The sequence below is a fragment of the Mustela lutreola genome, chromosome 7, assembly GCF_030435805.1.
Source record: "Mustela lutreola isolate mMusLut2 chromosome 7, mMusLut2.pri, whole genome shotgun sequence".
NCBI classification, from domain to species: Eukaryota; Metazoa; Chordata; class Mammalia; order Carnivora; family Mustelidae; genus Mustela; species Mustela lutreola.
In genome coordinates this window covers 113,243,005-113,255,289 of record NC_081296.1, presented here as the reverse complement: position 1 = coordinate 113,255,289, position 12,285 = coordinate 113,243,005, and the positions used below count along the sequence as shown (strand labels likewise).

General features: G+C 45.4%; 1 protein-coding gene across 1 annotated transcript in view; it reads left to right on the top strand.

The window, feature by feature from the left end:
• RTN1 (reticulon 1) overlaps positions 1-12,285 on the top strand; it is a 220,270-nt gene that overhangs the window by 126,597 nt on the left and 81,388 nt on the right. The window contains exon 3 of the mRNA XM_059182232.1: positions 4,049-4,801. Within this exon, the coding sequence (XP_059038215.1) occupies positions 4,049-4,801 (753 nt within the window). The remainder of the gene's footprint in view (positions 1-4,048; positions 4,802-12,285) is intronic.

Here is a 12,285-nt window from a genome sequence, read left to right as displayed (position 1 = left end):
TGAGGTCTATAATTGACAGGTCTGTAATTGCCTTTGAGTGGTATAGTAGCCCCTTCTAGCTTCCCAGCTCTACATTAATGAAGTTTCCCTTTATTAATTTTTATAAGAGTGAAGGATAAGTATGACATAGAACAGAGTTGCAGAGGTGGGCAGGACCCAGATCTTTCAGGGATTCATATGCTAGGACGGAGAGTTAGGATTTTGTACCATACGCAACAGGAAACCATTGGAGGGTTTACTCTGGGAATTGACATTCCTTCCTTCATTCATTCATCCCTTCACTTAACAAGTATGTGTTGGCCATTTTATCCATGCCAAGCATTGTCCCATCACCACTGGGGATGCAGTGCTGAAACCTAACAAGATTTCTGTCCGCATTCTTATTGGGAGGGCTTACACACAAATAAATAAATATATATCAGATATTTATAATGGTAATGAAGACAAATAAAGCGACATGCAGTGTAAAAGAGTGATGAGGGTGGTTGTGAGGAAAGTTTTCTCCCTGCTGAGGGCTCTGAACAGAGACCTGAACTGGGGAAAGGGGAAAGCAGAAAGCCATGTAGATACCTGAGGAAGAGGGCCCAGGCTGAGGGGACAGCCAGTGCAGAGGCCCCGAGCCAGGGACTGTCTCCTGTGTTTAAGGAGCAGCTGCAAGGTGAATACGGCCTGAATGGGGAGGAGGAAGAGAAGAGTGGCAGGATCGGATGTATGTTTTCAAATGATTCCTCTGTATGTTGAGTGAAGAATGAGCCCAGAGCAAAGGCTAGACCCGAATGTCAGCATCATTTACAGCTGGATGATGGCATCTGCGACTTGGCAACCTGACCCATGTTCCCCTTGCTTTTTATCATTCTAAATTCTATCATCATAATTATTAGCAGCAGCAGCAAACACATCTCCCCAGGCAGCGCAGTTCTAACCTCAGTTTTTATAATCTGTTCTTGTATTTTTGCTGACTGTTGCTAGCTTTGCTGTATCAGTTGTGACACATAATAACCAATATCTTAACCAGAGGCCCATGAATTTTAATACTGAGTGTACAAAAACTTCTATTTTATTCTCATTTTTTCCCCTGATTCCTCTTAGCACTTGGTTGAACTTTTGGTTCCCATGAAGAACAAAGGGCAAATAAATATCTATTAATTTCTACTGAGAAACTTTTAACTCATAATAAGGTTGGATTCTCTTCAGGGTAGTACCTTCACCTGCCCAAGATGAAATACATCAGGCCCTTCTGTCCCATATCCAACAGCTGTCTTATACTATCATTAGTCTTGAGTAAATGAAGCAGGATCCCTGAGCTTTTCTGAGTGCTCTACCTCAGTGGCTTTCAACTGGAGGTAGGGTTGCTAATAAAATACTAATAGTTCATGGGACATACACTTAAAAAAATAAAGAGTTTAGCAGAGATTTAAATGTAACTGGATGTCCTCTGTTTTTATTTGTCAAGTCTGCCAACCCTAACTAGAGGTGACTATTAGAATTTCCCTTGGAGAGGCACCTGGGTGGATCAGTGGGTTAAGCATCTGCCTTTGGTTCAGGTCATGATCTCAGGGTCCTGGAATTGAGCCTCTTGACTAGCTCCCTGCTCCATGGAGAGCCTGCTTCTCCCCTCTCCCTCTGCCTTTTGTTCTCCCTGCTTGTACTCAATCTTTCTCTCTCTCAAATAAATTTTTTAAAAAAAGAAGAAGAAGAAGAAGAACTACCCTTGGAGTTACAAAATTGAGATGGCTAGGCCCCTTCAGACTTACTTCAACTAAGGCAAAATTTCTGAGGAGAATTTTGAGTCATACACATGAGTAAGAACCACTGTTTTGAAGATTTGAGCTAGTCCTCACATTAGCCAGACCCTACACTAGGTGCTGGAGATATGACCATGAACAAAAAGATGTTCATGGTCATAAAAAATGGCTGCCCTTTGCCCTCCTGGGGCTTTGGTCTGGAGTCAGAGAAAGTGGGGAAGGCTGAAGAGACAGATGTTAATCATATCTTCACATAAACAAATATAAAGCCTCTCAGGGCTCCTGGTTGTAGAACGAGTGGACACTAGCCAGTCTCCTGGTCCACTGAGCTCTAGGCCAGCTTGCTCACAGGGCAGGCTGCCTTGCAGGGCTGCTTGTAGGCCTCTGAGCCCCAGCCCCTGCCCGCAACTTCCTGGTCTCCTAGGAATGTTGTACAAGCAGGACTTGGTGAGACCCTTTGGGCATCTGTGATACCTAGAAATCATCGCCGCTCCTACCTTCAGGCCTTTCTACTATGGGTTCCCGCTGTTTGGCATGCTTCTTCCTCTGCTTATTGTCATGAGTCACGCTCTTGACTCCTCAAGTGTTGAATGTAGATTACCTTCTCAGTGAGGTCTGTCTTGGCTACCGTATTTAAAATTGCAGATTCACGGGTGCCTGTGTGGCTCAGTTGGTTAAGCATCTGTCTTCTGTTTGGGTCTGGATCCCAGAGTCCTGGGATCAAGGCCTGTGTCCTTCTTGCTCAGGTTCCTAGCTTCTCCCTCTTCCTCTGTCTTCTCCCTGCTTCTCCCTCTTCCTCTGTCGACTGCTCCCCTCTACTTGTGCTCTCTCTCTGTCAAATAAATAAATAAATAAAATATTAAAAAAAAAAAATAAAATTGTAGTTAAATCCCTACCTTCTCCCAGCCCTCCTGATCCTTTCACCCTGCTCTAATTTTTTCACAGCACTTAATATCTTACCTACTATATACTTTAGTCATTTACTATATATAATTATGTATTGTATTCTCCTTCCACTAGAATATAAGCAGAGATTTTGTTACCTATTTCATTCACTAATACGTCCCAAATGCCTACAGGAGAGTCTAACACATAGTAGGTTCTCTAATAAGATGAATGAATGCTGTATGGATAAAGGATAAAATCAACTCTGCTTTATAAAGAATTAGACAAATCTGAAATGGTTTGTCCATGAGGATTTCCCCACAATCCTAAAGCAACAGATTACCTAGCCATAGTCTGCTCTCCTCAACCCCCAAATATGTGACCTCAAAGCTTTGGAGAAATGATGAATATTTCTTGCTTATAAAAGGGCCAGAGACCACTGTCTGGGATATTCTGAAATAAGACCCTGCTGTGTGACAAGGGAAAAACCAAGCTCCCCAAAACAGTTCTCATGGTAATCCCAGATAGTCTCATCCAAGGGAAAGAAATATCAGCAAGATTGCTGGTGAAGTTTTCTGGCCATCTGGATAAACATCAGGCAGAAGGCAGGCATTCACCCAGGGGACTGCGGGTGACTCTTGGGTTTTGTTCTTTTCAAGAGGAGGGGAAGAGAGGAAAATGAATGATCATGGGCTCCATGGGCTCTGTCATTAGAAGCCCGGGGCATTGGGCCTTATGGTCATCTTCATAGCCTGCTCAGTAGAACTGGCAAAAATTTTCTCTTATATTGCTCTACTTTGTTATACTCCCCCCGCCCCCAAAAAGTAAAGGTATTGGTTCTTACAGGAAATGTAAAGCTCAGAAGTCAAATTGCATATAAGGATCCAGACTAAGCTTTCTTTGTCTTACTGAAAGGGGAAACATGAAAAGAAAACAATGAATAAGGAGTAATGGGTGTCTTTTCAGATTTGTTGATATTGGTGGGCCAAAATAGGCAGTTTGGTACATCCCATTACCTGATGAAATCTGTGAACCTGGAAAACTTCCCAGAGAGAATGAATCAGAAATTAAAACCATGACTTCTAGAATCTTCACCATATTGAATTAGAAAAACCAACTGAGGGACTGTTGCTAAGAAATTGCTTTGTCCTTTTTTTAAAGTAGCTAGATGAAGATAGATAGGTACGTAAAACTCTGATTAATTGGGCCATAACAGTAATTAGCCTTTTCCTTCAGGTGGCCTGCCTTTTCAGCAGAGCCCTGGAAACAGACTATTTCTGTCCTAATGAGATACGTGTTTCTCAAGCAACAAGAAAACATCTCCCCTAATGGAATTTTGTTTTATTTCTTCTGTCTGTGTCCATCTGTCTGTCTGTGTGTGTGCCTCTCTGGCTCTTTCTCGCTTTGTGGGACGACAGAACCATCTGCTGCAGAATCCCAGGGGAAATGCAGCATCTCCGAGGATGAGCTGATCACTGCCATTAAAGAAGCAAAGGGGTTATCCTATGAAACAGCGGAGAGCCCACGGCCTGTAGGCCAGGGGACCAACAGGCCTGAGGCCAAAGCCAGGTCCGGGCTGCCAACCATTCCCAGCCCTCTGGACCATGAGGCCAGCAGCGCGGAGTCAGGGGACTCTGAGATCGAGCTTGTGTCCGAGGACCCGCTGGCCGCCGAGGACGCGCTGCCTTCCGGCTACGTGACCTTTGGCCACGTGGGCGGCCCGCCACCATCGCCGGCCTCGCCGTCCATCCAGTACAGCATCCTGAGGGAGGAACGCGAGGCTGAGCTGGACAGCGAGCTCATCATCGAGTCATGCGACGCGTCCTCTGCCTCAGAGGAGAGCCCTAAGCGGGAGCAGGACTCGCCCCCCATGAAGCCAGGCGCCTTGGACGCCATCAGGGAGGAGCCGGGCGCCCACGCCGAGGAGGGCGCAGCCAGCCGCCGGGGCCTGGCCGACCCGGGCCCCTTCCTTAAGTTCCCTGCGGCCGCCCCCCATGCCAGCCCCGATCTGCCCTCTGAGGACGGAGCCCCGGCGCCACCGGAGGAGCCCACCGCCCAGGGGAAACCTGAGGAAGCCGTTTGTCCCAGCCCAAGCCCGGTGGCTGCGGGGAGCCCTGAGCTGCGAGGTCCTGGCGTCGACGCCCCTCTGCTCTTCCTCAGTAAGCAACAAGGTAAAGTGACAGCTCTTCTCACTACAGCAACTTGGTTGCTAGCTGTTCGTACCCTGGGTGCTCTGACATCCGCAGAGTGGGGATTCAGGCCAAGCCCTACGGCCCTGTCCTGGCTGGTCCAATAGCTGACCAGAGAGCAACCAGGAGAGGATGGGAAGGAGATAATGGGGAGAGTCAGAGTCACAGTTGGGACTTGGGTATCAGAGCCTCGTGCTGCAAGCAGCCCCGCTGGGCTGGCTGAATCCTTGCATCCCCAGTCATGAGCGCTTATGTCTCTATGCCGAGATCTCCTGGATGAAGTGAATGCCTCCTGTCTTTCATCCCTAGTTGGATTTCCTCACCTGGGAAGGGATGGTTGCTCATTTCTATCCTCCTACCCCTCTGTGATGGGGAGTGGCTCCAGCCCTGTAGGCCCTGGAACCCACTGTAGTGAGCACCTCCATTTCACTGGCCAAACTGGTTTATACCTGGGCCACCTGGATCTCAGCACCTTCCTTTCTCTTATACAAGGAACAAGGGATTTGGACCTTGATAAGGTCCAGATTTGTGTGTGTGTGTCCTGGCTAGTCAGGAAAGACAGGGACCAAAGTTAATTCCAGAATTTTTTTCTTCTTCAGCAAGGCCTAAGTTAATTTTTAAAGTCACTTATAACTGAAGAATGATTTTAATTTGGCCATTCTACTTTTCCTGCAAGAAGTCTTGAAGTCTTCAAATGCAGGAGAAATGGAAGGTGTTATTTTATCTTTCAGACATTGTATGTGAAGAATGTGTAACATTCTTCTTTCCAAATCTACCCCACCTGACTGCAACTGTTTTACAGAATTCAGGAAAGGAAGCGAAGAGTGAGTGAATAAATTAGGTCCTGTGCAGTCTAGCATGTGGGCTACATTGTGTGAAGGAGGGAACATCTCTCCAGCTCCTGGGTGGAGAACACCCAGGTAGAACTTTAAAACCAACCCCCAAATCACAGCTTTATTCAAAGTCCCCTCCTGCCTATCTCCTCTGCTTTCTGCTTCTTTCAAAGTATTTTGCCTTTGGGGGATAAATGATTTCAAGGGTATACCCTCCTTCCTGTGTATATGCTAATAACTTCAGTGATGCTGGTAGCAATTAAAGTGTTTCATATAAATACAGAGTGCAAATCTTTCCCTTTGTAGATTAGAAGCGGCTTCTAAATTCTTCAGCACATTGGAACAGGGGAATTGAGAGGGATGTGATAAAGAGATAACACTTGCTATGTGGTTGCTTGGAGGCTTAGACACATGGCATCATGTAGGGTCCCATAGAATTGGCCTTTGATTTCCCAAATAACTCTTCCCTGAGAGTTTGAAGTATCTTTAGTGCATGCAGTAGTGAGGATATTTGATGACAGACTTAACAGTGGGAATGCATGTTCGTTAGGTGAAGATCAAAACCAGTTTTGGATTCTTTTGCTTCCACTCTGACTGTGATGGGGAAGGACCCTGCAAGTTGCAGGGAGCCCTGGGAAATGGCGTAAGCATGAGCAATCTTCCATCACTTTCATCCTGAAGCAGTGGAGCTTGTGTTTTGCGGAGTACAGGTTCATATCACTCTACTTAAACGGACCTGTGTTTCCATTTTATCCTCCAAATAATGTCTCTGAAAGAGACACCATGTGTGCCGTGCTATTCAAATATGTTTATTCTCAGAAGCAAATACATCAGAAGGCTAATGAGAAAATTGTGCAGGCCCGTTTCTCTCTCTAATAAATCTGAGAGACCAGTGCGACAGCTGGGACTGACAGAGTGACCCGATGTCTGATGAAGGGTTAAGGCGGAGGAAAACCACAGCTGTGAACGCAAAGGCTTCAAGCATCTTTTCTGGCCAATTCTGGTGCCATTCTCATCTCTGTGCAAGTTGTCCCATATGGCTTGGACCCTCTGCTGCCAAGTTTAGACATGAGAGAGGAGAGAGTGGCAGTCTTTTTAAACAAGTCAGGCATGCCAACGTGAATAACCTCTGCTCTCTGCACTGAGGGGTTCTTTGAATTCCAGTCTCCTGCCAGAACGACTGCTCAGCCGCATTCTCTGTAAAGTCTAAAAGGCTGTTCTGGGGCAGCCAAGCACCAGAGGTCTTGGGAGGATGACTCAGTGCTGCCAGCATGTTATTTGAGCTCTGAGGTTCCTCCTGTTCTCACCTTCTCCATCTCAGCAGGTGAGAGGATCAGTGCTGCCCAGCCTCCCCTAGGCAGTTCTTAGTCACTGTCTGTGGACCATAGGACTGTGCTCAGGTCTAGCAGGACTCCGCCAACAGTGAAGTCAGGTCAGCCCCTATGGTTGCCTGCTCTTGCTCACCGAAGCCCATGGCTTTGGAGCTGTGGGGCTGATGCTGAGCTAAGTGGCAGAAAGGTCCAGAAATGTTTAGAATAAGGTCTGGCAAATATCTGATGGCATTGTAATATGGACTGCCAAGGAGTGCCAGGGTATCCTGGTGCCCATGGCTTCATAAAGTCTATTTTTGGATCTTTTGCGCCTCTCAAAGGCCTCTGGTGCTGTTGCACAGAGACAAAAGACAGTTTGTCATGTTCCAGCTTCCCTCCTCTGTGCGTTCCTGAGCTCTAGCTCCCCTGTCATTCTGCTCCCCCACACCTTCCAAGAAGGCCTTTGAGAGCCTAGGGAAGTTCTCACTGCTGCAAGGTTAGCCCTGACTGTCAGGGACATCTGAGTGAGAAGCCAAGCAGGAGATTCTCAAGAAAACACTGATACCCAGTGTGACTCATCAGGATTGGGATTCACCAAACCTGTTTAACTACAGAATTTTTCTTATTGGCATGTTCCTCGGGGTTCCTCCTCCAGGGAGCACTTTTTGGGAAATAGTGGTCTCTTCATACTCTTCATCCACTCCCAACATTCTGATTTCTTTACATGGCAACTCAAATGTACAGTGCTTGGACCATCCCCCTGAATCATATGTGGGAATCTGTTAGAAACCTCACTCCATGGGACGCCTGGGTGGCTCAGTGGGTTAAAGCCTCTGCCTTCAGCTCAGGTCATGATCCCAGGGTCCTGGGCTCTCTGCTCAGCGGGGAACCTGTTTCTCTTCCCCACCCCCCTCTCTCTCTGCCTACTTGTGACCTCTGTCTGTCAAGTAAATAAATAATAAAAAAATCTTTTTTTTTTTTTTTTTAGATTTTTTTTTTTATTATTTATTTGACAGAGAGAAATCACAAGTAGATGGAGAGGCAGGCAGAGAGAGAGGGGGAAGCAGGCTCCCTGCCGAGCAGAGAGCCCGATGCGGGACTCGATCCCAGGACCCTGAGATCATGACCCGAGCCGAAGGCAGCGGCCCAACCCACTGAGCCACCCAGGTGCCCCTAAAAAAATCTTTAAAAAAAAAAAAAAAAAGAAGAAGAAGAAGAAGAAAGAAAGAAACTTCACTCCATCTTAGACCTATGGAATCAGAGTCTGCATTTTTACAAGATCCCAAAGTGATTCCTCTATCTGTCAAAGCCTGAGAAGCAGTGTTTAGACCAGGGCAGCCAGCTTTCACATTTCTACCTGTAACCATCCTGATAAAGGTCACCAGTGACCCCTTCTTGCCCCCAAAATGGCCTCTTTTGAGTTCATCTTTCTTATCCTCTCTGCTAATTTAAGATCATAGTGCTGGCCAGTCCTTAAAATGTTAGTGAGAAAGTAGTATATATTCATAGTAATAAATATAAGTGGAACAAAATCGTTCCAAATAAAAGTTATAGTTCCCCTGCTCCGCCCTCCTGATCTAATTCTTGGAGATACGCACAGGTTTTGTTGTTCTGGTACCTTTCAGAAATTTTCTGTAAGTATTCAAGCATATACAAGTTGTGACTGCACAAGTGATATCACATTGGACAGACTGCTTTCTCACTTGCTTCCCGTGACAGTAAAAATCAAGAACAGTACCCACTCACATGAACACTGTTCTCTCCTTCTTAGAACTCTTTCCTCTCTTATCACTCTGGTGTCTCCCCTTCTTCCTCCACCCCTTACTCTCTGACCTCTTTTCCCATCTCTTTGCTACCTTCCTTCCAGTTCCTCTGTCTTGCCTCTGATTTCTGTCCCTGTTTTTCTTTGTCCCTCATTTCTTTACTGTCACCCACATGGGTTTTCAGCCACTGCCTTATGGGTAGCACATCCCAGATCTCTGGCTCTGGAGAATTCTCCTGAGCTTCAAGCCCATTTCCCCACTGTTGTTCAGACATCCTGTAGACCCTCCACATGCAATTCATTGATGTTATTTGTCAGAATCCTCTCCTTTCCTTCCTCTGTGTCCTTCCTGAGCTAATGACAGGATATCATTTGGGCTTCACTTGGGCTTGAACATTCAAATCAGGTCTGGATCTAAATAAAACTCACTATTTCATGTTGTAAAAGTACAACATGAATATAAACACTTAGAGGAAGTCTGATGGCAGTGTTTGGTTATAAAATTATCATCCAAATGACCCAGAACTTTTTCTTTTTTTTTTTTTAAGATTTTATTTATTTGAGAAAGAGAATGCAGGCAGGGTCAGGGGTTTGGCAGAAGGAGAAGGAGAAGCAGACACCCCATTGAGCAAGGAGCCCCAGGCAGGGCTCTATTCCAAAACCCCAGAATCATGACCTGAGCTGCAGGCAGGTGCTTAACTAACTGAACCACCCAGGATCCCCCAAAATGTTCTTAAAACATGAAAAATTATTAAAATAAAAATACAAAATGTGAAAATTCTCTTTGCGACACCCCCAAGAACACATCCAGTGACACCAGTTTGAGAAATGTTGGTTCAAGCCACCATTACCCAAAGTATTGCCCAAGCACCAGCTTCCTCAGAACCTCCTGGAGTACTGATGAAAAAAATGGAGGTCTTACTCTGCTCCTGCACCAGGACTGCGGAATCCGAATGCATTGAAAGCAACCTGTGCTTTCAATAAGCATGGTGAAGGGTAAGCAGATGAGCTGAGCCGCCCAGATCTGTAGTAAAAAACCACCTTGGTGAGCATGCCCAAGGCATATGCTGTTTTTTAACTACAGAGACCAAGGGGGCGCTCAGCTGTTTCTGTCCCTTCCTGTGCCCTGGGAGGCAGACCCCTGTACCTTCAGTTTGTGGACACCAGCTGCAGTGGCCTGAGCTTGCAGGACTCAGCCCCTTGTGGCATGGAGAAGCTGGTCTCCCCTGTGGGGGTGTGATTTACTGGAAGGCTACCAGATGGAGGTCTTCTAAATAGACCTAACATTTATGAAGTTTATTATTGCTTCTCATCATTATGCCAAATATTGCTTCTGCCCTAAAATATTCAAAGGAACCAAAATAAGTGTGACCCATTTACTTTTCATGTAATTTGAAAAACAAGTCATCAACTTCTAGTCCCATGTTTTTTTGCTTTCATGAGATGGAATTCATAAATCAGGCTGTAAAGATTCTTGGAAAGTCTCTTTCTTTTACAGTGTAGATTTCAGAATCAGCCTGAGGACTTAGGCTGATTGCCCCTAAGCCATTGTAGCTGTTGCCCCTAAACCAGCTTTCAGTGAGATGGACGAGTAACTGCTAGATAAAGCTTGGCTTCTGTGAGGACATATGCAATGTACTACTTAGAGGGAGACGTTGAGCTTTCCATCTTAGACTATTCAAACCAATTAAACTGCTTTTGTGAGACATCCCAAATAAGGCTGCTGGTAAGCAGCTCACCTCATTGGCTTTTCCATCTGAAGTAGTCGCAAGGTTAGCATTGTCCCAGACTGCATATTGATCTATGTTTTTAAAATGGTGGCTTTAAAACTGGGGAAATTTTCTTCTCAGACTTGGATAGAAACTGCTCCAAATCTTGGTGGCCCTAGAGCTTATTATTTCTAGGGACAAATGTTCTTGATATTTCAACAGGGGGTGTGTATTGATCTGAAATAGTTATTATACCTCTAGTATTTCAGTAATTTTTTGGGACATGGTAAACCACAGCTCCTTAATAAATTTTGCCTGGGCACAGAAGGCATAGACAAGCTCCTAAGATGGATTCAAGTTAACCTTGAACTTGCCTATAGAGATAGAATTCACAGATGGCAAATATTACAGTGCCTCTAAGAAATAATGACCCTAATAGGTGGTGATCTTGATTCACGATCTAGCCCCTTTACCCCTCACATAAATCATCCTTTCTTGCTGATGTAATCATGCAGCTTGGAGGATATAATTCACATACTTCTCATTCTCAGAGCCAAGACTAACTCCAGAGGATTCTCCATCCCATTTAAATGCTAACCTCACCTTCCACTAAAGTCTGGGTGGGATACTCACAGATATTAGTCTCTGTACTTCTGGATTCTATCTTTGCAATCCCACAAAACACTCTAATACAGAATGAAATAAATTTTATCTAATGTTATGCCAGCCTTGCAAATGCAAGACCTTACCAATTCATTCATCCTTCTTTTGATTCAACCAATAAGTTATACTACATTCCTGATGTTATCAGTATAATGGTGGCCAAGGCAGACATGAATCCACCCCTCATGGGGTTTGCATTGGTGGAGATGTGGAGGTTTCCATTAAAAAGGAAATTCATAGAATGATGTGTGAGAGAGTGAGAGAGTACATGGTGGTAGTCATACTTAAGTAGGAAGGTCAGAGGAGGGGGAAACTCTGTGACCAACTGTGGCAAGAGATAAAGAAAATTCCAAACTATAGAAAATAGAAAGGCCAGAAGAAGGAAAGTCCTGGGTCATTCTAGAAGCTGGGGTCGGGGGGTCTGCACAGCTGGTATGTGGTAGGCAAAGGTGCCAGTGGCAAGAAATGGGATTGGAAGGGTGGCAATGTCCTTTCCTACCCAGCCCAGGGTGCAGAGTTTGGCCTTTATACTAACCATTGCAAGAAGATACCAAGAGTTTTAAACTAGGAAGTAACATGACCTTCTCTCCCTTTTTTAATGGTCACATTGTCTGCCATTGAGGGACGGGGTGGGAGGAAGATGAGTGTGGAAGCAGGAGGACTGCTGAGGAAGCATGGGATAATGGTGACCAGGACAGGGTGGTAGCCATGCACATGGAGAGGAATGGATGGATTTGAGGTAGATTCTGCAGACTGACTTCACAGGACGTATGGAGGCATTAGATGGGTGGTTGGGGTGACTTGATTCCCAACACCTCACAGTTTTTAGTCACCATAATGATTAGAAGTAGATGAAAAAAAAAAAAAACACAATGGGAAAAAAGTAACCCCAAGCTTAGTTCTATTTCATGAGTGATTGAACCCATTTTTTGTGTCTGCTGTTAGAAAACCATCCATTTGTGTGATGATGGCACTGAAATAACTCTCTCACAGTCTGGCCTCTGTACCCAGTGTATCTCCAGGGCCAAGCCACTGCGGATCTAACGGTCATCAGTATGTTTAGATGACCATGATGTTTGGGTGGCTGAGACTGGAGCTGGAATGAGGGTCAAATATGGTACCTGTGGAGGTTAAATAAGGCCTGTAGTAAGGTGGACAGGGATTGTAGACAAGCAAGTTGGTTATCTAG